Source organism: Taeniopygia guttata, chromosome 1 (genome assembly GCF_048771995.1).
Source record: "Taeniopygia guttata chromosome 1, bTaeGut7.mat, whole genome shotgun sequence".
NCBI lineage: Eukaryota > Metazoa > Chordata > Aves > Passeriformes > Estrildidae > Taeniopygia > Taeniopygia guttata.
The window spans coordinates 57,753,307-57,780,728 of record NC_133024.1 but is presented as its reverse complement, the minus strand read 5'-3'; the positions used below and the strand labels follow the sequence as shown (position 1 = coordinate 57,780,728).

At 39.8% G+C, this 27,422-nt stretch overlaps 2 protein-coding genes across 6 annotated transcripts in view; one reads left to right on the top strand and one right to left on the bottom strand.

Annotated features, from left to right (window-relative positions):
* Positions 1–2,650: 2,650 nt before the first annotated feature.
* WBP4 (WW domain binding protein 4) lies at positions 2,651–25,831 on the bottom strand. Of its 3 annotated transcripts, XM_002196312.7 has the most exons (10): positions 25,692–25,831; positions 19,495–19,567; positions 18,034–18,096; positions 17,814–17,937; positions 16,796–17,008; positions 15,951–16,006; positions 13,054–13,120; positions 10,942–11,081; positions 9,698–9,930; positions 2,651–7,923 (listed from the first exon to the last, which is right to left on the bottom strand). In XM_002196312.7, coding segments are annotated over exons 1-10 (1,179 nt in total). In that variant the 5' UTR covers positions 25,694–25,831; the 3' UTR covers positions 2,651–7,715. The 3 variants fall into 3 exon arrangements, with proteins under 3 accessions (XP_002196348.6, XP_072784750.1, XP_072784752.1); XM_072928649.1 differs by lacking the exon at positions 19,495–19,567 and having other exon boundaries at positions 25,692–25,820; XM_072928651.1 differs by lacking the exons at positions 18,034–18,096; positions 19,495–19,567 and having other exon boundaries at positions 25,692–25,815.
* ELF1 (E74 like ETS transcription factor 1) overlaps positions 25,802–27,422 on the top strand; it is an 88,496-nt gene continuing 86,875 nt past the window's right edge. For 2 of the 3 annotated variants that reach the window (XM_072928602.1, XM_030271878.4), the window contains exon 1: positions 25,802–25,940. The gene's annotated coding sequence lies outside the window, so the exon portion shown is untranslated. The remainder of the gene's footprint in view (positions 25,941–27,422) is intronic. The other variant, XM_072928582.1, reaches the window with a different exon arrangement.

The window sequence follows — 27,422 nt, the reverse complement described above, 5'->3', positions numbered from 1 at the left end:
TTCTTCCAGGCACTCTTGGGTCAGCTTGTGGTGGGACTGGCCCATGTGCTGTGGTGTGTAGAAGTACCTGCTCTAGTTTTCAATTAAGTTTACGAGGTATCGGGCAGCTCCCTGCCTCCTGGCAGAGAAAAGGAGTTCATACTGCAGATGCATTTCAACAAACCAGGTAGCTCTGGAATTCAGCTCCTGTCTTTGGGAATGCCTGCCTTTGCCTGTCCTTGAGGGAATCCAGACGTCTACAGGGCACACTCGGCTTTGACAGGACTCGTGCTGATGGTTTGCCCTGCATGTGTGCAGTGCTGGCAGGCGCTGAGCACCAGCAGGCACTCCTTGTATGCCTGACTCAGGAATGCTCCCTGCTCAGGGTGACACAAAGATTCGTGCTCAGCTGGCTTCACTTGCCAGATCATGGCATCTTCTTTTCATCCTGCTCGACCCAGGTTCTGCTGAAAAGCTGCTCTGCATGAGAAGAACCAGTTCATTGTTGCAATTTAAATTATGCCTTGGGGTTGATTTTTATTTGCATATTTGTTTTGTAATCAGGAATGATGCAGTGTGAGGAAATGTTCTTCTAAAGGGTGTAGTTTTTGTTACTGTATATATAGCAACAATTATTATTCAGCTATATTGAGAAAAATAGATAGAATTTGTAACTAAGAAAGCAGGAAAATTATATACTCAGTTCCTTCATTCTCAATTGTTTTCCCATTCTTTCGTGTTCTTATCAGCAGGCTTTGTCTGACAATTTCTCTCTTGCTTCCAGCACTTTAATTACAAAAGCTTTGGGGCTTCGGTTGGGTTGGTTGGTGGTTTTTTTTGTTTTTTTTTTTTAATTGGTAGCTCTGCAAGTCAATAATGAAACTTATTACTGCGCAATTCAGGATTCATTTGGACTTTGACTTATTTCAGTAAGCAGTCCAGAAAAAGAACCCTCCACAAAGACCTGCAACTGAGCATATACTTCTTGGAGTGCCAACAGACTGGCAATAACTAATATGATCAGCTGTAATAGGAGAATATCCAGCTAACATGGTTATCCAGTTACCATGCTCACTTTCATTAAGCAATTAAATGCACCAATAATTTTATTAATTACATTTCTCAAACATTTCTAAGTTTCTCTTAAAAGCTTTTTTAAAAAAATTAAACAGTATGATTCCACTTCCAAGATTAGTTAGTGTCTATGAAGTTCTTTACTATGAAAAATTATTGAAACACTTAAAAATATGTGCCTCATTTATTTTACTGGAAGAAAGAGAGTGATATTCTGCAGGACCTTATGGATATTTGTGATTGATTAATTTTCTGTAGCCCTTTTTTGTTGTTATTAACAACAAAATGGTTTTGTGCAGACCGATGAGAAGAGGGAAAGCAGCACCCTTCTTTACTAAATTTTGGATGTCCTAAATAGAGGTATTGAAATTTAGAAGCTGAGCTCCTTCTGCCAGCCTGGCCCAGGAGATGCTGAAGGGTCTTTGTCGTAAGCTTTTCCTGCAATTGCATATACATGTGTATGTCAGCAAAATACAGCTATGACATTTGGGATAGAGTGGAAACACTTCTACTGGAGGCCACTGCCTGCAATGCTCTGCTTTACTAAAACCAGATATATTTGCTTCTCCTCATTTAGAACATGTTATTTGAAATAGTTTTCTCCAAACTTAGAATAAAATATGGCTTCAAGTATTTTTTAAGCTTTTCCACCCCAGCCTCTCTGTGTGATGTAAGAGCTAAGAGCTGATTGTATTTGACCAGGGCCTGGCACTTATCCTCAAGGAAGGCGTGTGGAAAATAACACTGCTATTTCTGAGGTGTTTTCAGGATGGAATATTTCAGCTTGGGCTTTTTGATTCCTACAATCAATCGGGACTTTCAGCAGCAAAATCAATAGCAGGAAAATTACAGTAGCAAAGCATAGGGAGGAAAAGGGAAAACAGTTTCTTGGGAAGAAACAAACGGCACAACAGACCAAGAGGATGTTCCTCTGCTCAAAACAGCCTCCTCCTGCAGCATTCCTTGTCAAATAGTGTTACAGCAAACATAAACTACCACCCTCTGTCTGGCATCCCCTCAGCACTGCCTGGGGACCTTACCTACAGACATCACACCACGTCACTGCTCGTGCAAGGCACCAGCTTCACCACTCTGCAGATCCTGCTGATTGATAGGGAATGTAGTTTCTGCATCTCTTTCATCTCTCTGCTGAGGTCTCACGCAGCAGTGTCTCACTCAGCCAGCAGGGAAGCCAGACAAAAGCTGTGTGTGCCGGGAAGCAGCAGCCCTTCCACCCAGAGATAGATGTTCACCCTCTGCAAAAGGAGGGCAGCCTGGGTACCTCGCCTCGATTGCTTTCATTGAGTCATTGAGTGCGTATCTGACCCTCAGCGCACTGCTCATTGTTCCTAAGGCCATAAAATATATGTAATATTGAATCGCCGTTGGTTATAATCAAAAAGCTCATATATTCAGCTTTATTTACTAACTTTAGTTACTTTAGTTACTAACAGTAACTGCAACAAATCTTAACCTGAACTCAGTTAAAAAAATTTAAATAAAATATTTTAAACTGCAGTTTTTGTTACTCAGTTGATGCACAGAATAAACTAATTTCCAGTTGCTGTTTAGGGTGCTAGAGGAAGGTACACAGGTATTCTGTTGGTAGCCACAAAATAAAAATATTTATTTTAAAGAAGCATTTCCATATTTACAGACCTATTTTAGTTTATATTTACCCCAGGCTCCATTTTGAACAGAATCTGCACCCCTAAATCTTCCAGGTTGCCCTAAACCCCCTGAACAGATGCGTGATGGTACAGATTGTTCAAATGAAAGCTTTATTCAGTATTTTCATAAAAATTCCACTTTAAGAACTTGCAATATTTTGTAATTGCAACTGAGAAAAGAAACCAGCTGTTTAACTTTGCAGACATTACTTATAAACTAAAAAAAAAAACACTTTTCAATCACCCCAAGCAAGCCATTAAAATCCATTGTCTCCAGTCCATGGTCTGTAAAACACTGCTGGTTTTTAACATAGGCTATTTATGGTTTTACAGGTAAAATCAAATCTGCTTTTGGGAATCCTGGGAATTCCCAAGGAACCTCTGAAACCTGGCTCTCTGGGAATCCTCTTGGGCAAATTTAGCCTTTTTGAGGTGATAATTTGCAACACTTTTTGCTTTGTATGGAAACTTCTATTCAAGTTCTATCCTGAAACATTACACAAACTAAACCTGTTAATCACACAAATGGTTAACACAAATTCTAAATTAAATAATTTAGCAGGTAGAAGGTAGGGGCACTTAAGAGGTAGATAGAAGAGAGACTGAAGAGGTCTATCTGGAAAAACAGAACCCAAGGGTTGCCACAGCTGATAGGAGGTATAAAGACAACTTTTGTACCAACAAGCAAAAGGATCTAAGGCCTACAAACCCTGTACTAGGAATGGATTCTGTCTTGGGAAAAGTAATTATCAAGGAAATCAAAAGAGCACATATGAAGTCTTAAAACAGCTTGCATGTTGTTGGAAAACAGACAGGGTTCTTCAGGGCACAGTGCAAACAGGCAGCAGAATCACTCCTGGGAGCCGGGACCTGGACACACGGTGGCTACAGAAGAACATGAAACTTTCTGGAAATCTCAGCACAGCTGGGGAGAAGGTGAAGGGGGACAACAGAAACACAGCATGGCAGTGACAGAGATTTGCATATCTGGGAATACTGGAGGAAGACAATTTGAGGAACACAGCAATAATAAGCAAAGTACTAAAAAACGGGAGACACAACTCAAAAAACAAATCAAAGAAACATAGCAGCATGAAATTGTTTTTTACTCCCTTTCTGAGATGACAAAATTTGCACTGAAATAAAATTTTTAGGGAAGAAAGAAGAAAAAGGAGAAATATTGATACATGCACAAGTTAGTGAATTTAACTCAGATCCATATCCTGATCTCCCCAGCCCTCATACTTCTAAAACTGAGTATTGGAACTGGATGGTGCTGCAGGCACAGATTTTATCTATGAGGGTCAAACAAAACTTTACCCTACTAGGAAAGCGTGGATTTCAATCTACAAATCCCCGGGTGAAGGATTAAAATGTATTTTAGCTTAAATCAGAACAAGGATTATTCTATAACATGGGTAAAATTGAGCAGTCTCTGCACAGCTCCTGGCATAGCAAATGCCCAACAAGATAATTTTTCTTTTTTTTCTGTACATGCAATATATTTGCTTCTAAAAGCATCACCAACTTCAGGCAGGCCCAGCTGTAAAGACACACACAAATCTTATGCTGTGAAGCTGCCTAAGCAGACAAGGTAGATGAAAACATGAGGCAAGGAAAGAAAAATACAGAGCAGTGAACTGACTGGCTCAAAACCACACAGAAGAAATCACCATCAGAAATTGCAATGACTCCCCCCTGCTCTCTGGTTCTCCTCACATTGCTCATGATGTCTATGACATCATACAAAAAACAATGGTGTAGTCAAGGAGCTTGCAATAAAAACAGGCAAGCAGATAAAAACACTCTGTCTAATAGAAAATAGATCAGCCAGAAAACACAGCACTTGGCTGAAACAGTAAAATGAACATTCCTTTGTCAAAAGCCAGTGCAGCCCAAAGAAGGGTTAGCAGATGAGGACTGTAACTGTGGCAATACCTAGAGGGCTCCTATAGCAAATTCCAAAAGCAGAAGGGTTTGCAGGGAGGTAAATCTGTGCCAAACAGATGTCATGGAAAAGCAACGTTTGCCTTAAATCTCACATAAGTATTTTTGTGAAGAGCAGAAAATATTTGGTTTAGATACACAGTAAGGAAATTGAATGACAGCATGGTGCAAAATTAAACAATAGTTTAGGATATATCAAAACTCAGCTGGCCCTTTTTATATCTTACACTTAAGAACAAAGAATTAACTGGTCTCTAACTTTCAGAGGTAGTGGAGAGCAAAGTGCTGTATTTCTTTGTGAAATGCAGGCTTTAAAAGTCACATCAGCTAAAACCACATGTATGGTATTTAAACTAACTTTACTAGCTGTAATCAAATAAAATTTTTAATCTTTTTTCCTAATGTTCTGTTTTGTCTATTTAATACAATACAAAGACCATTGGCTCATTACTAACAGCAGCTCCACAAGGAAACAAGTTTTAAACACTCATTTTCAGATGTCTTTAAACATCTGCTCAAGAGATTTAGTTACAGGTATCTTAAATCGCTGCCTGTGACCACTTGAAAGTGACAAAGCGTTTTAAAGAAAATATGCTAATTTTGGGAACCTCACTAAAAGAGGAAAGCTATCTTCCTCAGAGGATATTGAAAGTGGAGCCTACAAGAAAACCCTATACTATTTGATCAAACTGTACTAATAAATAAAAACAACTTTTCAGAAATCATAATGAAATGCATATACTTTAGGCTTGGAGTAAAAGAAAGAGGATGAACACAGCAGTACAAAAAAAGTCTTAAGAAAAAAAAGAATTTTTCTTGAAAGAAAAGCATGACCAGCTGGTAACTCAGCAGCTACCAAAAGCAAAGGAGCAGAAAGAATCAGATGTAGTGGTAAGTCACAGGTAAGGGTGCTCATGGCAGACAGCGTGTGAGGTCATGTGAAAAGCAAATGAGGTTTAGGGAAGTATCAAGAGTTACTTTCAATATGCTAAGAAGTATTGGTGACATCATGCATAGCCTTAATCAAGGTGAACTAGCCCAGGGAAATCCATCTAGGAAAGTGCAGTCCAGGCAGACACAGGCTGGAATAGGTGAAGAGAAGCACTGGTGGGACACTGAAGATCCTGTCACACAAGGACGCTGTTTGTGATTTCAAAGAGAGAAGATGTGATGGATTCAAGGTGAAGGAAAGCTACTTAGCTCAAGGGCAGGACTTGTGTAAATTGGAAGAGTAAACTGGCCACAAACACAGGAAAACTTCAAGTTAGAGCAGGCTCCCAGAGTAATACACAAGTAAGAACAAACCCTAAAAAATCTGATTAAGAAACCCTCTCCTGGGAGTACATGTTGCTCATTCCTGCATCTTAGACTTTGAAGCATCCTGCATGTGTCCTGCATCACTAAATAATAATCCAGGCTAACATATTACAGTAAACTTTCAAATTTATCAGAACAAACGTCAGCCAAAATACACCAACCCTGAGGAAGCCAAGAAAACACATGGGATTAAATACAATAATTAATTATCTTCTAAATAGAGCAAAAATCACAAGAATAGAAAAAAAAGAACTTCAACTTCCACTGTGATACAGAATAAGCCAGATTTCCTGTCCTGCACTCCTTTCTCAATTGATCCAACAGATTAATAGCTGTTTTCTCAAAGAAGTTCAAGCTCAGCAGTTACCAACTCTATTTTGCTAGACTCTTGACAACTGCCTTAGCTGCGTTCCTTTTTTTTTTTTGACTGAGACTCCCCTAAACAAAACATTGTGAGCTTTAAGAATAGAGACATAGTTTTTAACAGATTGATTATTTAGATCTATCTGGTTCACTGTTTGATGGCTAGAGAAGCAATGAGTGCAGCTTTACTTTGACACAGACAATGAATCCTGGTGATGCTAAATGTAGACTAATCCCACCAAGTGGGACAATCCTTAAGAAAACATCCAAGTCATCTCGGACTCTACAGCCATCAGCTCGGCTGATCTTTTGGTTTCCTCCCCTATGGTAAGGATAATGATGAAGCTTCAACACACTTAGGCCCTCTCATCTTATCAAACACTGCAACCATAAAACACACACTTATCAACAGAAAAAACACAACCATCTCAAAAATGGTCCTGTATGCCATAGCAGGGCTGAGTCTCTAAAGTATTTTTTCATTAAAATATCAGACAATAAAATATTTCATTAAATTATCAAGCAATATTTGTCTATTTTGCTAGGAAATAGACAAAAAGAAAGCAAGACCAAAAAAGAAGTCTTGGTAAGTTAAAGGAAAGAAAAATTCAAGTAGACAACAATAAAGCAGGAGACAGGAAGACATCACAGAAATGTCTACTCCAACAGGTGTGGCTCTGGTGCTGTTACTACAAGTTAGGATTCATCAGGGTTAAATCTTCTGCAGAGGTTTAATACATTTACCATGCACATACACAAATAATTTTTCAGAACACCATTTGGAATGGGTGGCACTGATGTGACTAACTCTTCTAAAAACATCTTCTAAACGATCAGTTTGAAATGCTGGCAGTCTCACTACCCACTCTTTTGCAAGTGATCAGACAAAGGTTAGTAAGCACAATATTTTACTTGTTAGTGGAGAAACTACGCCACATAAACAATCTTGGGGGATGATTTTACTCCCTAGTATATTCTGTTGCTCCAGTTCCCCTATGAAAATAAAAGGTCTACTTCCTTTTTGTCAGATTAAGGATTACTGCATTCTCACATACTTAGAAAAGGAGTAAAAAACCTTATGAAATGTATTTAAAACAGCATACACAGAGCAAGCAGAACTTGGATGGCATGGTTACAATAAAGAATACATGTATTTACAATATTGCTGCATAAGTAATTTAACACAAACTTCCATTCCAAAACAAATCACATCAACTTAAAATAAAAAAATATTAAATTCATGTATGTTTTATTACCTATAAATCCTTAACTTCTATCCAACACTTTCTTTATAAAAGCCTGTTTAAAATATTAAACTTTTGATTCACTCTATCTTAAACAGAATTAAAAATTATTTGTTAAGTATTACTGATCACTTAGTCTTTGTCTTAAGTTTCTAGATTTTCCATTTTCAAATTTCCTCTTCTTAAACGTTGGCACCCCTTCTGTCAGGTCTCCAAGGGAGGTGACTGTCTTCTCTTTAAATATGACTGTTTCCTCTTCTGGATCCTCTAGCACTGGGGGTGCTACATTGTCACTCTCTGTACTTGGAAGCTCCAGGTCCACTTTTTCACTGGGAGAAGAGAGGAAAATGTAAAAGGGTTAATCTACATGGAGAAAGCAACATGGTGTATTGCAGACAGTAACAGCTATTTTTATTTGACAAAACAGCTTTGAGCTAGATGCAGTCTTCTAGTTATCATCATGACAGGCATCAAGAAAAAACACCCATGTTCTTTGTTTCTTCTGCGTAGGCTGCCATAAAAAGTAACAAACTAATACCTCATTCTGTACAGAACTTATAGCATGGCCCAAGCACTCACTGTGTGAAAAGTCCTGCAAGAAGAGGGCTGTATGTCTGTAAATTTAAGAATACTGGAAGACAGTAGACAGTGAGTAGTAGCAGTGGTTCACTGCCAGAACATTATTGAGTTTTTTGCCTCAAGTGTCCATCCTGAAGGACTGTATGGCAGAAGAGACACCCAGCTTACCAAATCAGACAGTGATCCTAAACTGGGAGAGGCGGCTTTGGAGGGCAGGATCACAGCCAGTACTGATCCAAACAAATCAAAGACAACAACTAAAAATGACCTATTAGTTTTAAAGGGTCAGCAGCAAAACACTGTGTTCCACAAGGATAACCCATGGCACAAACAGATGACAAAGAAGAACCAAAGAGCTGGCAGAAATTTACCTAAATCACAGGTGTCGCACCAGCACAACACTGCTGCAGAGATATTGGCCAATCCACACAAGAATACTTTTGCTACTACTGAGTGTTAGCCTGAGGTCAGCTTGTGTTCCAGCTTAGAAGCATGGAACCAGTCTGAGGTTCCATGCTTCTAAGAAGACATGGATCTGGCTCAAGCACCCAAACAATAGCCACAAAAATGTGGCAAGTCAAGAAAATGCGATTGTTGCAGTACCCCAAAAGTGTAAATTTTCTGGAAGTGGATGGCACTGTGCCTAGACTGGATTTAAAGTAAATAATGAACAACTGCATTTGTCTCATTGCCACGTGTGCTCATCTCAAGCCTGTCTGTTAAAGTGCAGACTGATCTATCAGGTTCAGTGGCTGAATGCACTTTTTACTATACAGCGCTTTCCCAAAACCCAAGAGAATTTTTCAGCTCAGCAGTCAAGGAGCAGTTTAGCTGGTGCAATTCAGGAGATGTTATCTGAACGTTATCATCTCCAAGAAGTGCATCAGTGCTTAATTTAGTATGAGCACTATCGGAGGTCTACCTGCTCTATAATGTTGGAGAATGGAGAAAGCATAAGGAGAAAGACTCTTTTCATTCTCCAAAACCTATTTTTGCCACACTCCTTGAGGATCCCACAAGAAGAAGATTGCAGTAAAAGAGCATACTTCACAAGGAAGAAACAAAAGATTCACCACAGGCATTATGCAGAAAAACAACCCTTCTGATCAGATGCACTTTATGAAAACATCTGCAGTTCATTGGTCTGACAGGAGGGGAAGAGAGAGAGAGAGATCATAGGAACTCCTGGGGCAACTGCATCAGATTGTTGAAAGAGATAATGTAAGGAACATAAGCTTAAAGTAACATAGCTTTGAAACTCAGCCTCTGAAAAAACAGTGCATGACTATGATTCTTAAATCACTTCAATTTACACTGTACTCATTATGAACTTCTACACAAAACCCAAAACACCACCTCTGTCTGCAATGAGAGTAATTACTTAAAATAATAATTGTGAAAATAATTGTATTTGGGCAACATTTCCAATCACAGTTGTGCTAATTCTGCCAGAATTCAGAGGTACAAAAGCTTCAGTTCCTGCAAACAACATTATGAAAATAAGGATGGTAAAAAGATACTCACCCTGCTTCTTCTTCTTCTTGTTCTTCCCCTACTTCCTTAAGTGCTTTCCATTTTCCATAAGGGTTGGTTTTGTTAGATCCATCACTAGAGGTTTCTTGGGAAGCTGATGTACTCTCCTCTTTATCCATGGTTTCTTCTGACTTAACTTCTCGCCATTTCCCATAAGGGCTTAACTTTTTAGCTTTGGGAGATTTTTTCCCTTCCTCTGATTCTCCACCATTATCTCCTTTCCTCTAAAGAGGAAAAAACCCATCTTAAGCAAAAAAGCCTAAATGAAAACATAATGTAGCTTTATTTTACATCTTTTATTTGCTACTATTATCTACTTATTATCTACTATTCATGCTTTTCAACCAAGAGTAACTTGAAGCAATAAATTCATATTGCGATAGAATCTACAAATTTTTCTTCTTAAGCTTTATAGAAGAAAACAACCCTTAAATGTTACAAGAAATTAAAGCAGGAAAATGCCATCTCCCAAGGCTGAAGTTAACAAACTTACAAATTCACTTGAAAGCAAATCTTAGCACATCTTAAAATAAAGAGGAAAAATTTCACATGCAACTTTCTCTACATCCAGATGCACACACTTATTGCCAATACCTGGTAGCAGTTTCTAATGATGCACAGTGATACAAAAGTATCTTACAATTAACACCTGTCTAGGAATACATTTTATATTTAAACTGTCTCTCTATGTTCTGAATTACCAGCTCCAGGGAAAACATCTAACCCAACCAGGGACATCACACGTTTTATCTCAAGTTTTAAATTTATGTTTGAAATATATAATTGATACAGATTTTGTACTATGTGCTATGTTTTTTCTCAATTTAATAAAAAAACTACAACCATGCCATTTTCAGTCCAAAGCATTCCCTGAAGGTCTATTGGCAGTCACATTTACCAATGAAAGGTTGAAATCATCCTCATACCAAACCATTTTGTGGATTATTTCAGAGAGATGACAGTAACCTTTCTCAGAGAACATCACATCTCTTGTAGAATTCAACGTACTTCTGGTGTGTTGAAGGAAAGATCAATCTTTCTATTCTGGAAGAGTGCCACTAATCAGCCAAATAATTGAATAAATATTCATTTTATTAAGAAGTGCAAAATTTTACTTCTAGTCACACGTTTTAATCTCATTTCAGTAAGTACAACCTACCACAAACCATAAAAGATTCAGTTATAATTTTCAAGTATAAGATCACATATGCAAAATAAATCTGAAGAAAACTTACCTTGAAGTTTGTTTCTGAACTCTCTGCTTCATTCTCACTATCTTCTGAGTCTGATTCAGATGTTGTTTCTACAGGCTTGTCACGCTGACCCTTCTCATTTGAAGATGAAACAAAACCATCCGGTTTCTCCCATGTGGATACTGTCCAAGACATTCAAACAACCACATTATTTATGCTTCTTGTTTTGATCTGTTATTGCTTCAACAATATAACCTTTCAGAAGCAGTGCTGCCTTATGCAAAAATACAGCAAATAATTTAGCAAAAAGCTTTTGCTTTTGTTTGGTACATTTGTTTTAATAACCATAATCAGAAAGATAACATTTCTTCCCATCAGAGACACAGTCAGGACAACAGAGTTCACTCTTGATAAAGCTTGTTTTAATTAGCTCTTACAAAAACCACCACACACAGCAAACTGTGACCCACAAGACTGTGGTCCCTCTCATCCTTACACAGGACAGACAAATAACTTAATTGCCCTGTACATGTACCTATTTGATTTGAGCTACTAATTGATTACAAGGACAGGATGAAGTAAAGAATGACAACTGCAAGGTTCAGGTCTCCAGGCAACTAAACCCTTTTCTAGTGCTACTTTTCTTAGTAACATTAGGTCTCTAATTAAAAGAGCTCTGAAGCAAACAAGGAAATACAAACATCAATCTGAAAAGACTAGAAATACATACACAATATGTACATACACATATATCCTCATTTTCAATTTAAAAGTAGTATTCCAGTAAATATACTGAGAAGAATTACTCAAAAGTTGACTCAATGCTCTTAAAACTGGTTTTAGTAAAACAATGGCAAAAGTACACCAACTTTCAGTTGACAATTTTATATAAGCTTTCAGATATTAAAAAACCCTACTCTTTTTCCTAACTGCAAACAACACAACATGTAAGTGCCTATCTTGAAGTAAAGATGTAAGAAACTGGCAATTAATAACTTTGCATGAACAGCACAGTCTCTTAAGGGTACTGCTGACATCTGGCTTCAGATTAGTAACTGAGCAAGTCCACTTTCCCAGGTGCCACATAAAGAGTGGAGTAGGTGCAACCTGTCATTCTCGTAGCACCAAGCCTGGAGCCATTAGTCCCCTAAGTTATGTGTCTGACATGAGACACTTATAATTATTTATATCAGTTAAAAGTTTTGTTTTGCTGTCAGAGGATAGGATTACTTTTAACAGAACAGAGAAGTAATTTTCAAGTACTCCCAAGAGACGCACTTAAAGCTACATAAAAGCAAGGGATCAATTTGAAATCTCAAAAGCCAGAATTCTGCTAAATGTGATGATTAGAAACATTCTTCACAAGTGTCATATGTCCATGAAGTACTTAAAATACAGCAAACATAGGCAAAAATGCATCTGAACTTGAAAGGCAATGTTTAAAAATAACCAACATCTTTCCCTTTCAAAAGAAATTGCAAATCCTTTGAGCAGGGGAGTGGTCAGTGAAAAAGTGAATGGTTTTGGATTGGTTTTATTGGCTGTTTTTTTGTTTTTGTTTCTTTTTCCCTATTCTTGGCATCATTAGCAATGCCACTTCATACCCAACTGCAGAAGGAAAACTCATAGTCAGCAAAAAAACCACTTGCTCTCCAGAGAGGCATCATTGACCTTAAAATGATTCAGATAGATTTAGAAAACAGATGCTGTTCTGAGGGAGTTACCACAAAACTCCCCATGTAGGGAGAAAAAAGTGGAAAAGAAGTAGGAGGTAAGATTCTGGACTTTCTTATCAATGCTATGTCAGCAAGAGGAAAAGTTTAGGAGCTTCTCAGTTCTACATGCCCATCAACACAAAATCCTTCCTCATTCTAGTTTCCAAACTGTAATTTCAATATATATGTAGTAAAGATTAATGCCTAGTTTAGAATTACAAGTTGAATATCCAAAAAAATCTCTGAAGCAAAAACGTATGCACACTGACAATGCAGCCAGAAAGCCAGTGCTGACTTAAGCAACTATTTTATTTCTACTAAGACAGCAGCTTAAAAAATACAAACCTTAGTTAAAAATGCAGCTTTTGCAAAACAAAAAAAGAGGTCTTTCTGAAAACCCTCTCTCCTGATGCAGTTTAACTGGAAAGAAAGTACTTACCTCCAGTTTGTGTGTTATAGTAATAGGTATGACCATCTTCAGTGACACCTTCCACCCACTCTGCTCCCTAGGAAAAAGATACAGGAGTTCATGAAACTAAGTTTTCAGGATCAGCCAATGCAGCACTTATGAGTCTATTCAACCCCTGAATAATTTTTGTCTGTGACCATCTTACTGGTTTATTGCTTGAATCCCTAACATTGTTAGAAAGTATTCCCTTTGACTCCAATGAGATGGAATTCCATAACTTAAAATACTGCAAATGCACCTATACAATTATTCTCAGTGGATAATTAGTGTGAGGCTGCATAATAACTGTTGCCATACTGTTTAAATTTTCATATAGGCCATTCTTTTACATGTTTGGATTTTCTCAAAGTATTCACCCCTGAGGCTGTAATTTCTTATTTGTGTCATTGTCTTTATTGGAGACTGATGAAAAAATTCTCTGGGAGACTTAGATCTTTGTGAGGGCTACAGAAAACTAGTACCAATAAATTTTATCACAAATTAAATATACACAAACAAATAAAAATTTATCCCAAAATAGAACATCACAGCAAATAATTACAGAATCAAACTTTGCATGCCAACAATTTTACTTCTTTACTAAAGTACCAATTTCAACAATCTCTGCACTTTTCCACTTTTTCCCCTACTGGTTAATAGGGGCACTCTTTTCCCCTACTGGTTAATAAATAAACATGAAATGTGGCTGAACTTGCTGGTATATCTTTGTGGATATGTAATTTATTTTATTACAGTCATTACACATGCCCTAACATCTTCCTTAGGAAACCAGTTTTCATCCCCTCTTGGACACACAACTACTTCCCTGCTCCTTAAGTATCAATACTGCCAGCTCTGTATTAGGCAACTTCACCATACATTATTTTGGTATTAATAAATGCGTGTGTGTATACAGAGATATACAGAGAGGCTTTTGCACACCATTTGCTTAATACTCTTGTTAAAACTTTGGGCTTTTTTTTAATAAAAGCACAATACAGTCAGAAGCTAAAGGTCTTGCACTCACTCTGTAAACACAAAAAAAATTGTACTGGTAGGTTCAGAACAGGCAGGTGTGAAAGCCTTCAGAATCACGCTTTCTCAAGATTTTACCCTCAGAAGTTTCAGTGTGCTGGTTTTGACAAAAGCAAAAGGAAAGCTTATTTTAAGGATAAAGAGGCTAAAAAACATATAACCCAGTTCTTTTTTTTTTTAAGAATTAGATCCGGAGCATTTGTAGACCTATTGGTTAAGGATTTTCAGCCAATACCTGACACTAGGCACACTGAGTGTGACATAAATGCTAAGAAGCACACTGTCAGTCTAACTGGTTATAGGCAGCCTTTAACATGCCCCTTCATGTCCTCCCCACCTCTTACCAAGTCTGAGCAAAACCTAACATGCTGTAAAACCAGGAGGGCTCCTGGCACGAGGTATTGCAAGCATGCCCTTTAATTTCTGTGCAGTGAGTCCTTGCTAGAGATCTGGAATGTTCCAAATATCCTTAGCTCAGACTAAATAAGGGAGCAATCAAATGCTTGTTTTTAGTGACAGCAAAAATAACTCAAGACAGGACGAAGTCACTGAGCAGGGTGAAGGAGGAATGGCAAAATACAGCTGTGTGGTGCTAGAGATACTGAAAGCTGAAGGTGTGTGCTTCTGATATGGCTAGGATGAACTAACTTCAAATAGATACCAAGAAGGGAGTGTCTTCTTGCCCCCAATCTGTTCTGCCCACATTGGCAATTTTTCTGATTATTCAGAATGCTGATAGCAAGGAAATAAGTCTCCAAAGCAGTAACCTAAACTCTGATGCCTTCACTGCCTGAACTAGGTCACTGCCAGGGTAAATATGTACCAAGGACCATACAAGATTAGTTTCAGGACCACATCTTTCAGTGGAAGGCTACAGTAAGACTGACTTTACATATTGCAATGCTGTGCATTGACTGCAAAGATAAAGTTGAAGTGCTGACTATCAATTTGTGCAAAACCACAGGACAAGGGAATGAGAAAGCCAGAATAGCATGCAATGTAAAGAGCTACAGAATGTCAAGCACTTTGAAAACACCAGGTTTCTTTTGAACGCTAGTGTAAAATCCAACATCGGCAAACCCAACAAAACTGACATCAAACTAAAGTGTATTATATGACACCTATCTTGAAAACAGGGAAACGTAACATCACAGGAATGTTGGAAAAATCCTGTTTTTAATGCTGTGAAGCACAAAAATCCTGGAGTGGGAAGTTTCATGGGAAAATCCATTAATCATAATAAGAAACTTTTCTGTCTTTGGACTATTCTGCAAGTTTTTCTGCGCCTCAAATAATGAAAATTAAGTAATGTACTAAATTACTAATTTCAATTAATAATTGCTTGCATATAGGTTCCATAATTGTAAGAAACCTAGTAAAAATACTATTTATTATGCAACATATGTATCACAACGCAAACATTAAAAAATGGGCATTCTTTTTTTTTCAACTACTACAATGTAGTCTTAGTGATGCCTTAGATAAAGGAAGCTTAACTACTTCAACTGTGTAATATTTAGTTTTTATAATTGCATTTCATTTAAAAAAGGTTTAACAGAATTTATTCAGAATTTCCCAAAAGCTCTCCATTTTATGGGCTGAAGCATAAAATAAGTATATTCTGCAGGAACCCAACCATCACTAATTACTTCTCTTCCCTTGACAGAAAACTTAGCAAAATAGGATTTCTATAGTAAAACTGCAGATTGTCATAAAAGAGTCTACATATTCAAATTATATTTTCCTAACTTTAAAGGGGAAAAAATTAATCTTCCTCAATCAGACAACTTGCAAATTGCTTAGATTATTTAAGTGTTTACAAGGACAAAGAAACCTATTAATAATTTTATTACCGTTTGTGAGTTTTGAGAGTTGCCTTGGAATCCTTTAGGTTTCTCCCACTGTGATTCTAAAAAACAAAAGCATATTTCACCCATTTCACATAATTCAATTTCACTTATAGTTAATAATCTTTACAAAAAACAGATCTAAAGGATATGACACTGCTGTGTGCACACATATAAACAAATTATATAAATATATATACACCATGCTGGAATATAAATAATCATTGACCAAACTATGGTATGAACAACAAACCACAGTATCATAATTACAGCTGGCTTTAGTGGAGCTAACAACCCTCCAGACTCTATTACTATGCCTGATGCAGAGATACAGGATTTTTGGTTAAAAAAAAAAGTTAAATTATGAAAGATTACAGTAAATACTAATATCAATCCTTCAATTTATAAAAAACAGTTTGTAACATTCTCATTAATCATAAAAGGTGGTTGCTTTTATATTCTAAAGTAAATCACAACATGCAGCCCCTCAAGAGAAGTCAGATAAATTCTGTAAATGTGGAAGGACACAATGAGTTTATTTCACATTCCTGATCACAAAGTTTCTTCAGGAAGAACACGGCTATCTTTGTGTACTTAACCCCTGGCAGGCTAAACAGTTCCAGAAACTGTGGAATTACTGTATTCTTCCATTATTAATCAACAGTAAAATGAGTCTGAAATTCTGGATACCCAAGTCTTAAATGTTAAATACCAAAACTCCATCTAAGTGTTCATATTTTAATTAACAGCATACTGCTGAAAGAGCAGAGAAGTAAAAAATACCCCGCAGATAGACTTTTCTCACTTATATTCAGTAATTATATCTGCACTAGCTCCTCAGTAGCTCTTACCTCCAGTTTTTGTGTTGTAGTAGTATGTATAGCCTTCAGGAGATAATCCTTGCACCCACTCCATTGTTTCAATTTTTGGTGGCATCGAGGCATCCTGAGGTTTCTTTTTTTTCTTTTCTTTCTTTTCCTTCTTCTCTTTCTTTTCTTTCTTTCCTTTAGCTTCCACTGTATTACTCTGTGTCTTACTCTGTGTTGAACTGGACCCTACATCATCTTAGAGAAAAAAATATCCTTTAAAAAAGACTACTATTCTGAACTTAAATATTAGTCACTCTTGCACAACAGAAAATAAGAAACTTTGTTCTTATATGTATTTTCATTAGTGAGTGAAAATCCTTAGTATTATATTCCTAGCGAGTGCACAGAAGACTATATTAAAAGAATCTTGCTCTGTACCACTACTATAGCATCATAACAACGTCCAAATTTAAAATGATGAGTAACAAAGAGAAAAATCTTAAGGACCAATAAGCTCTAACTAAACAACAAAAGAGAAACTAAAAGAGTTACGAAAAAGACAGCTGCTGTAAGAGCCTGGAACTACAAACTTGTTTTTAAAGGATAATATGTCTTCAATGTCCAGAACAAAGATATTTGTTGAGCTGCAAGCTGACTAGGAGATTCTCATCTCCACTGTTTCACACCAGTGGGAACCCAGCCTGCCTCTCCTACTCATGGGAACTTTTGCTTCCAACTGGCAAAAGTGAAACATAAAATTAATCAAAGTAAGCTGCACTGCTGATTCAAAGCACCAACGACAGCCTAGCTTTCTGTTAATACATTGTTTAATTTTTCTACTCCAAATTTGATTGTTCCATGCATCAGGGGATACCATAGCTATAAATACTCTGTACTGCAACTTCTACTACTGGCAATTTGCAAACTCCATTATTTTTTTTTTAATGAGCAACAGTCCTGGAGGCCTTCTCTCTCACTCCTAAACCCAATGTAAGACAAAACTCTCCTAGTCAATATTCTTTCAATTCTGTCTTTATCTTCTGGCAACTATATGAACTACCTGGCTTAATTCCAAGCCTTTTCATATCCTCTTGATATGCTTTCATTGCAGCCTCCTCCATTGCTGCAAATTCTTTTGACATGTTTTCTTCTTCTTTTGCCTTTTCCAAGCTTTTCTTCTTAATCTAAAACAAAACAAAACCCCAAAAGAATAAATTAAACCAATCTGATAATGAAAAAGAGTAAAAATAAACATTGTGCAATTAAGATATTTGAGTTACCTCACTAATTCTCTTTGCCACATTTTCTTTATGATTCTTTCCTCTTTCATGAAACTCAATGCTCTTAAAAGTAAAAAAAAACAACTTAGAAAAGTAATATGTATTATACAATTTTAAAACAGTTAATTTTAGTTACTTAAAATTTAGTTGGACTAATTTTAGTTGAAGAAGCCTAAATGTAACCAGTTCTGAGAAGACTTATTCTAAAATGGCTATAGGAATACAGGAACACTGAGAAACATTAAACAGAGAAATTATAAAATCTTGTAGTATATTTAGAAGATTCATTTTTTTTTTTAATAATAGTGCTCAGCACATGTTAGAGACAACAGGGAATATGGGTTCCCTTTTCATGCTATCCTTCCACATATCATCAGAATTGTTTTTGTCCCTGTTCTTATGCAAACTTAAAAACCATATAGGTTATTTAATGTTCCAAGTATTAGTTACTGCCCTTAATTACATTATGCTACACTTCAGAAATATCTCATGAATTTAAACCAGACTGCAGGCTCAAAAATCTGAAAAAAGAGAGCGAGAATGAGGAAAAGCACAAGTGGGGGAGTTGGATAACTAAGGGTAACAGAACAGTCTGCAAGCCAAAAAGCTGCCAGAAAGACACCAGTAGGAGCTGGAAGGAGTTCAGAAGCTCAGGTACAACAGTGGTAGTCCTCATGCGGTTCTCACATAAAAACATTGGTGCTCATTTGGGTGTTCAGATGTTTGATGCCTAAGCCTGACCTTCGCACAAACTGATGTGCAGAGGATGCACATCCCAGGATGACTCATCTCGTATAGAGACAGACTTTATAAATTGCTCAAATCCCTCCCTCGACACGTATTTCTCTTCACTTACTCTGGGAAGATACCCGCAGTTCATGTAGCTAATTAGGTATCTTAATGTAAGCCAGAGGAAGCTCAGCTCTCCCTGGCATCCAGTCAGGAATGCAAAACCTACTGCTAAGGAAGACACCAATGCGTCTAGTAGTCTGCAAAATGCATCTGCAAGTCTGAAACACCTTTCTGTAACCCAGTAATGCTTCTGTGGGCTGTGTGAAATGAAAGAAACCAGCTTCAAGAGCTCAGAGCACTGGCTGTACTGTGCCTACCACATACAAACAGTACAGATGCCAGGTTTTGCTTTCTACTTGCACATGAAAGGGAAGGACAGGTGCAGACAGTTTCAAGACAGACCAAATGTTAAGTTACAGAACTTGAAGAATAAGCAGGGTCAGATATTTAGTTCCTATCTGTACTGCCAAGGAGAACAGCAGACACCATCTTGTATGTGGGTATCTGGTTCTGACATAATATATTTTAAACACCACAGGTATTACAAAGGCATTTTTATAGAACAAATTTCATGCATCAACAGACTAGTATCAAAAAGTGATGTTTAAAGCCTGTAATTCAAATTCCTAATATTTCAAATAATGGACATAATATGGTAGACCATCGTACAGGTCTGTTGTCTGCTATCCAGCACTTGCAGTAATCGCAGAATTTTTTAGGCTGAGATTTCCAGTAATCGGCCCTGGGGAAAGAAAAGAAAAGATGCATAATCTTAAACAATAACCAAAGCCACAGGTTTTCATACATATTTATATATCTCTTCAGAAACTAAATTTAGTCCTCATTGGGTGATTAAATCCTATGAAAGAAAACTTCGGCTTTCTTTTTTTTTTTAAACCAAGTCTACCAAGAATAGCTGTATTAACAACCGTGTCTCATAAAGCACAGTTCAGTATTGGAATTTTAACCATCTGACGTTCAAAAACTGCAGAATTTTTACAACTGAGGCGGTGCTGTAAGAACCAGAAATATGAGACAAGGCAAGCCAGAGAAAAACAAGCAGCTCTAGATACCCCATTTGAACATGGAACGGTCAGAAAAATGCAACTTGCACTGTTTTTCATAAAAATGCTGGATACTGTACACAGTGAACTCAGTAACACAAAGGTGCAGTTCTGGACAACACTGAGCTACTGTGGGGAGTGAATCCCAGACCAGATTCTGACCTGTGGGGTCACATACACAGCAGTAAATTGTTTGGATGTTTCAGTGTAAAAAAGTGGGAATTTCTGACCCATGTAATTAGATAAGCAAAGAAACGTGGGGAAAACTCTTCAGAGCTGGAAAGTTAGTATATCAGAGTATTTAACAATAAAACCAAAAACCTTCAATGGCTGTTTCTTCATCAAAAACCGCTTTCTAATGCCAGATGAGAATCGTACAGAAGCAATTCTATTTCTCATTGTCTTGCAGCAACAGACACAATGCTTTGGTTCACCAGAACACATTTGAACAACCGACTTCTATATTTTTAAATTAAAATGACAAAGAATGAGGGAAAAAATTTAAAAAATAGGCACAATTACACTGATAACATCAGAAAATTGAATCTTGGCCTTTTGTCTGAAGACCACTGTACAAAGTTTAAGGACAATACTTCCTGATATTCTTATTCAATAAAACCAAAACTTTTTCCATGCACAACAATAGTACCCTCAATCCTCATGATACATGTAAGCAGATCTTTAATTATAGAAACAGATCTGATCAACTCAACTCCTAGAATTGAAGCAGGTATCAAAATACATTCTCCCACCAGTGCTTCACACAAAAATACAAATTAAATAAATAAAAATAAAATAGCCAAGAGGCTACGATTATTTGAAAGTCTAAGTACAAAAGATGTACTCTGCAAAAATATATCAATATATAAAAAGTAGCATGGTTAGCAATGCACAACTTTTCAAGCAATTTCCTGGAAATCCAGAAAGAAGCAGCTGGGCTTTCCCTGATTTAAACAGAAATCCACTCATCCCTAAATGGTGTACTTTAGAACTGTGTGATTACTCAGTCACACATTTAATTAAAAGGGGTTTTTTTGAGACTTATACCCGCACATACTGGGGTAAAGCCAGAGAAATCTAATGCTCTGTCTGGAAAACCAGCTGAGTGGGAGGGAGAAATTCAAAGCTCAGAAATACCTCAAGATCCTTTTTCCTGCTTGAACTATAAATTGTCCCCAAAACTCTTTAACATCATCTACAACAAATTTCTAGCTAAATGCATGTCATTCCTATGGCAATGGACCAATTTTGACAGAAAGCATAAACAGTAAAAAAAACCATCACTGCATGTTTTGGATGTGCAAGAACCTCTGCCTTCTTCCAAGTTTAACCTAAGAGAGGAGGTTCTTTCTCTTCAACAGAATCAAATGTAAGTGCTAAAATTAAGACTGTACAGCTGCACCCACCACAAGTCAAGACCTGAGAATTTGACAAGCCGTATTTTCTCAGCTCTATTTTCTCAGCTCTATTTTACACTGATTTCTTTCCTAAATGCTGCTGGCCACCGCATCTGTTGCAAACCACTGTACCAATACACAGAGTAATCCCTCTCAGGAACCTGAGGGCACACCTGTGGCTTCAGTACAAATCAACATCTTGATAGAAGTCTTTTTGTTTCATCTCCAATTGGTTTTCATAAAAACTCTCTCTCTACTGTTACATATAAAATAATGTAAACGGTAGTGTGCACAGCTATCCCAAGAACCTTAAATCCTGCATTTTATGATTAATGAATTGTCTAACTTATGATCTCAATTCTGTCGCTTATGAGCATGAATCTTATATACTAAATAATTCTCTTAAAGATTTTCTACTTGAGTTCACACAACTGGAAAAAAAAAAGAGCCAGCTCAGCTGAAATGTCCATTGAATAAGACCTGCCACTGTAACAACAGCAGAACCTGCAAAGTTACAGTGGTGCTGCAATGAGAGCAAACCAAAGAGGAATATTGCTGGAAAGGAGCAGCAACTGAAGTGAAATCCCACTTCATTGAGACGCTACAAGTTCTTCATGGGCTCCAGTCACAATTCGGATCCATGACAATTTTTTAAGTCTGTGATTGTTTTATCAATCTGACAAATACAGGCTTGAGAGTAAAGTAGCACAAAAGTTTTTTATTCTTGAATAATTGTGTACAAATAATGGGAAACGGTTATTTTGTAAAGTCATTGCAGTCAAAATAGCTTTTAAGAGTCCTTGTCTTCTGACAGAAGTTGAGGTTGATTCTTGTTTGCAGCTCTACAGCTGGGCCAGCTTCCTAAGGACTAGAAAGTTGGCCAGCACCAGTACAGCTCCCTTTCTACCTTTTAGTAAGGAGGAGAGTCTGGAGTACAGAAGACAGTCTAGAGTACATCATGTCTGCCTTGTCCAGGTTTGCAGGATTGAGGTTTAGCACTGCACACCTTTCACCAGGCATGGCTCCCAAAAGGGAGTTTGGTGACACAGACCCAGAGAGGGGTGCCAGTTTTACTGTGAAGCTCTGACTCGGGAGAAGGGTTCTGGACAATCTCTTTGGAACCCGACTTTCTCGGGCTGGTTGAGCAAGCTGATTTGGTACCCTGTTACTAGGGAACAGGGCAGCCCCCATAGAGATGGGTACTGGGCAAGCTCTGGGCAAATTGCTGTAAGACCCACCCAGACTTGGAAATCTCATACTAACTCACAACCAGTTTGTGTCTCCCTGAGAACAGTGATCTTCTTTCAGCTTTTACTCAGACGAAGAATGTACAACATTTTAGGGGGCTAAAGGAAAAGGAAGGAAAAGGAGGAAATGAACGTCCAACTGTTTTTTTTGAAACTCATGAGATGACAAAGTCTTGGCTGCAAACAGTAGAGTGCCAATTGATCGATGTTAAAATATTTTCAGATTTCTGAAACTAAAGCATCAGAGTGAACAAGAAGACAAGAAAGAACAAGTAGCAACTCTGCATTAACAATGCCTGTTATTTGCCATTCCAAAAGATATGAAAATGATGAAACTCAAAGAGAAAGCACTGAAACTCAAGCATTTATACTTTGCACAATGCATTTCTTGAGCCAGGAGAATCACACAGCCTACGCTGTGGTGACCAGGTACGCATCCCAGCATAGGAACCATGTGTTTGGGAGTATGCAAAAAGGACAGGTTCAGAAGTAACCTACAGAGTAACTCAAGTATGAGAGTCCAGGGCTCTGAACCATCAACCTACAGGCTGCTTCTCCTCATAAGTTACTGTACCATTAAAGTTTCAAAAGGTGGTGCAAACAGCTTTCCTTTTACAGGGAATCTTAAAAACCCTCATCAAGTAGCTATCTTGAGCTGAGACAGCTTTGCCAAACTTTACATGGAGATTGGGCTGGAGGATTTTGCTCCTACCATGTACTGAAATCAAGGGGGGAAGAGAAACAACTGGTTTAGGTGGTTCTGAACACAATGAAAAAGAATTTTACTGTACAAACAAAATCTGGAAGCATTTGCTTTGAAAACTATAACAGCCACTCAAAAGGACAGAATCTGTTATTATTTATGAACGCTATTTGAAATACTGCATACTTCTGAACAAAAGTAACACTTCTGTAACAGAAAGAAGTAGAAAGAAACAAAAGAAAAAAGAATTCCATGTATTTCACAACGGATCCTCCTCCACATGGGAAGCTGCTCCAGAACAGCTAATTCTAATTCAAATATCCCAGTATTGTGAGACCTAAAATTGCAATGCTAAGATTGGCAGAGAAGAAGATCAAAAATGTTTTCTTGAACTGTGAAGTAGGTCCTAGTGCCATGGCCCCTAATGACTCACACTCCCCAATAATTCACAGCAACTCTGTTCATTCATAGTGTACTATGAATGTTACATAATTGTACCCTAAAACCTCTTCTTAGTTACATACCCTTAACTTTTTTTTTAAAGGAATTTAAAAATAAGGTAAGGAAAAGACTATCCCTGACACTGCAAGTACATGGGACTGTCCTGCCTAACCCCAGCTTGTTGGCTTTCTAATAGATCACACAACATATGTTTACCCATGGGCTCCTCCAGAGCAGGACTGGATGAGAGTTTCATCCACATAAACATGGCAGTTCTCTCAAGGGCTTTGCTCAAGTCACATATATTTTTTGCAAGCTTTTGGTAAAGTCTAATTCACAACCCAAACATCTGCTTCTTTGTATCATTATATTAGCCCCCTGTGAACTACAATACGAATTGCAATATCCAATGGAAAATAGTCTGCAGAAGATGCTCAGCCTGACCTGTATTCACATGAATCTGCTTTGCCAGACCTCTTTTCGAACCTGTAAATCACAGAATCACAGAATCATTTAGGCTGGAAAAGACCTTTAAGATAATTGAGTCCAACCCTTAGACCAGCACTGCGAAATCCACCACTAAACCATGTCCCTAAGTGACACATCTATGTGTCTTTGAACTACCTCCAGGGATAGTGACTCAACCATTTCCAATGCCACAAATACTTTAAGATACAAGAATGCACAAAGATACCAGAGAAAGCAGCCTTCTGCACATATAGAGCTGCAGTTCTCTAGGTCATCTCCTCTAACTTCAGTTGTCTAAACAGTGAGGTAGAGTTGTCTCAGTTCTCCCTGTCAACAGATGGAAACTGTCATCTCAAAACCAGCACTCTTTGCATCCGAAAGAGACACTTGAGAAGCATACTAAACTCCTTAGGTGCGTGTTTCATCCTTTTACAGGGAACCTAAAGTGAACTGTCTGAGTCAGCTTTCAAAAGTTAAATATCTGAAGTCAGGGATATCTCCTGAAAGCAGAGGTCTGCTGCTGTAGATGCAGAAGAAGGATATGGGCTATGTCAGGAAGAATGTGATAAGAATTAGAAGAGAGGAAAAAAACAGCAACATAAATTGGGTCAGGAATCTGTTCAGGTATAATTTTAGCAATAGCTAAAATTAAGAACATTGCTATACCTAGTACCAGTCTGTAAGGCAAGCTCACACAGCTCACCATCAAGTACTGCCCCACAGACAGACCTCTAGAGAAATTTCTCCAGAGAAATTTTTGACCAGGTCAAGATTCTTTTTTTCAGTATGGAAGTTAGGATATTTTGAAATGTAACAGAATCAAGCAGATAGATATACCATTCTATATACCATTCCCACCTAATAAAGACAGCAGCTTAGATTTTTACACATTCCCCTCCCCAAAATGTGTCCAGGTATTAACACAAAATTCCTAATTAAAGGCTTCAAGCAGGTAGTGACAGCCAGACAGAACCAAGGCACGGACTACTTTCTTCCTCACGCCTCGCCCAGAACTAAAGGCGGCCGCAAGGTGGGGGGACCTGAAAGAGGGAGGGAGGGAGGGAGGCCGAAGGGACGGAGAGAGGGGCAGGAGGGAGTGCAGGGGAGAGGGAGGGAAAGAGAGAGCGGGGGTGAGAGAGGGTACAGAGAGGAGGTGAGAAAGGATACAGAGCGGGGGTGAGAAAGGGTACAGAGCGGGGGTGCAGGGTGAGGAGCCAGGGGCCGCATCCTTCACAGCCCTCCCCGCCCCGCCGGCGGGAGGCGAAGCTGCCCGGCCTGTGCCGGGGCGATAAGAGCAAGACAACGCAGCAGAAGCAAACAGCCTGAAGAGAGCGGCAGGCCGGACGGGAGCAGAGGGACCGGAGCGACACTGAAACACTTTACCCAGCGGGGCGGGGGTCGCCGGCCACAGCCGGGGCACGGCCGCAGCCCCGCCGGCCCCGTCCCCAGGGCCCAGCCCTGCCCCCGCACCACACGCCACCAGCCCTGCCCGAGCCCGGCTCGCAGGGCGGGGGCTGTGCCCGCTCGCCCCGGCCCCGGCACTCACATCGCCGCTCCCCTCCGCTCGCCTCGCCGCTGCCCCGCGCTCCCCTCCGCTCGCCGCGCCGCCGGGGCGGGACGGGGCGGCGCCGGGGAGGGAGGGAGCGCGGCGACGGCAGCCGGGAGGGCTCAAGCCGCGCGCTCCTACCCGCCCTTCTCCACCTCCTACCCTCTCCCGCTCCTCCTCCCTCGCTCCCGAGGAGGCGAGCGCTCAGCGGGAGCCGCCCGGACTGGGAGAAGGAGCCGCGGCCGCTCGGTGAGTGCCGCCCGCCGCCCGCGTCCCGCGCTCGGGGGCACCGGGAGGCTCAGCCGCCTCCCTTACGGTGGGGAGAGACACCGCGGGCCGCGGGTTCGAGCCCCACCGCCGGCAGCGCCCCGCGCCGGGCAGTCCCTGCCCCGCGGCACCCATGGGAGATGACAGATGTGGGGAGAAGGGCGGTGACAGGGTGCGAAAGGGCTGGGGAGGCAGCGGGCCCCGGCCGGGCGGCGGAGCGCGCCCTGGGGCGGCGGCCAGCGGAGCTCCGTCCCGCCGGACGCCGCTGCCAACTTTCTGGGAGTTCGGCGGCGCGTGTGTCGGGAGGCTCCTGCTGCGTACCAGCTTCGCCTCCTCCCTCTCCCCACTGCCCCTGGTGCCGCCGCCCTGCCCTCCCTCCCTCTGTCCCTGCCTGCCTCCCTCCCGGCCGCCCGCCCCTCCTGCCGTGGTGAGGCAGCCGCGGGAGAGGGGGGCCAGGGCGGCGCCGTCCCGGGGCGGGGGGACAGGGACGGTACGGTCACACTCGGGCGTCCCCGGCACGTTGGCTCCGGATCACCTCCTCCGCTGCTTCCCCCACAAATAAAACTCACCCCGGGCTGGTTTTCCACAGCACACGCTCACACACCCCTCCCCACCTTCGCCCAGCCCTGTGTGACTGATCTCCCCACGGTTCTGCGAAAAAAAAGTCGTGTTAATTCACCGGCTGCAGCTGGCAGCCTGTTTGCTACAGTCACGCACAGGGGTGGAGGAGAAGCCTGCGGAGTGAGTCATGGCTGTAAGAGGCCCTCCGGTTGTTTATGGCAAAAACAAGGAGGTGGCTCATTCAACATGTGGGAAATACCGGGAGCAAGAGTTGTCTCGATCCATCCTACAATGACAGGGCAGTGGTACCTGTATCTAGTACCCCCCGCCCCAGCTCGCTGTCGAGCTGCCTGAGAAAGGAGGTGGGGAGGTTGCCTTTTCCTCTCACAAGGAGGGCTTGTGGTCAGACTGTCATAGCTAGCTGCAGGAGTTTTGCATTTGTCAGCATTTCCATTATAAGTGTACTTTTTATGTAGTTCACAACATGGCTATAAATATATGCCCTGGGTTGAAATTTGGTTGATGGCTCTTTTCCATCTAAGCAACTTTTGAAATGATTCTACTCAGATGCGAAGTGGAAATCCATGGAAAATACTGGCTTTTTATGTTTCTTTCAACTTTAAAGTTTAGCTGCTTACACACATGGACTCATTTACAGCTGTTAGTCCAAAAAAATTCCTTCCCCCCTGAGTTTGTTAAATTGGGGAAGAGTTTAAAGGCTTTATCTCAGTAGGCATTGGTCATTAATTAGTGCAGCAGAGACTGTGAAGACTCTTACAGGGTCCCTGCTACCTCGAGTGAGGGCACCCACAAACAGAAGGGACATGGGTGTCTCTTCTGTATGTGGGTCCCCTCAGCTCTAATGCCCAAGTGCCAGGGCAGTTCCAATGCCTCAGCACCGTG

Bases quoted from the DNA above. Each gene is read 5' to 3' on its own strand.
- WBP4 (XM_002196312.7), bottom strand. The intron at 11,082-13,053 runs GTAAGTACTTTC...TGTCTTGGACAG, and splicing joins CTATAACACACAAACTGGAG to TATCCACATGGGAGAAACCG. The intron at 7,924-9,697 runs GTGAGTATCTTT...CTCTTCTCCCAG, and splicing joins CAAGAAGAAGAAGAAGCAGG to TGAAAAAGTGGACCTGGAGC.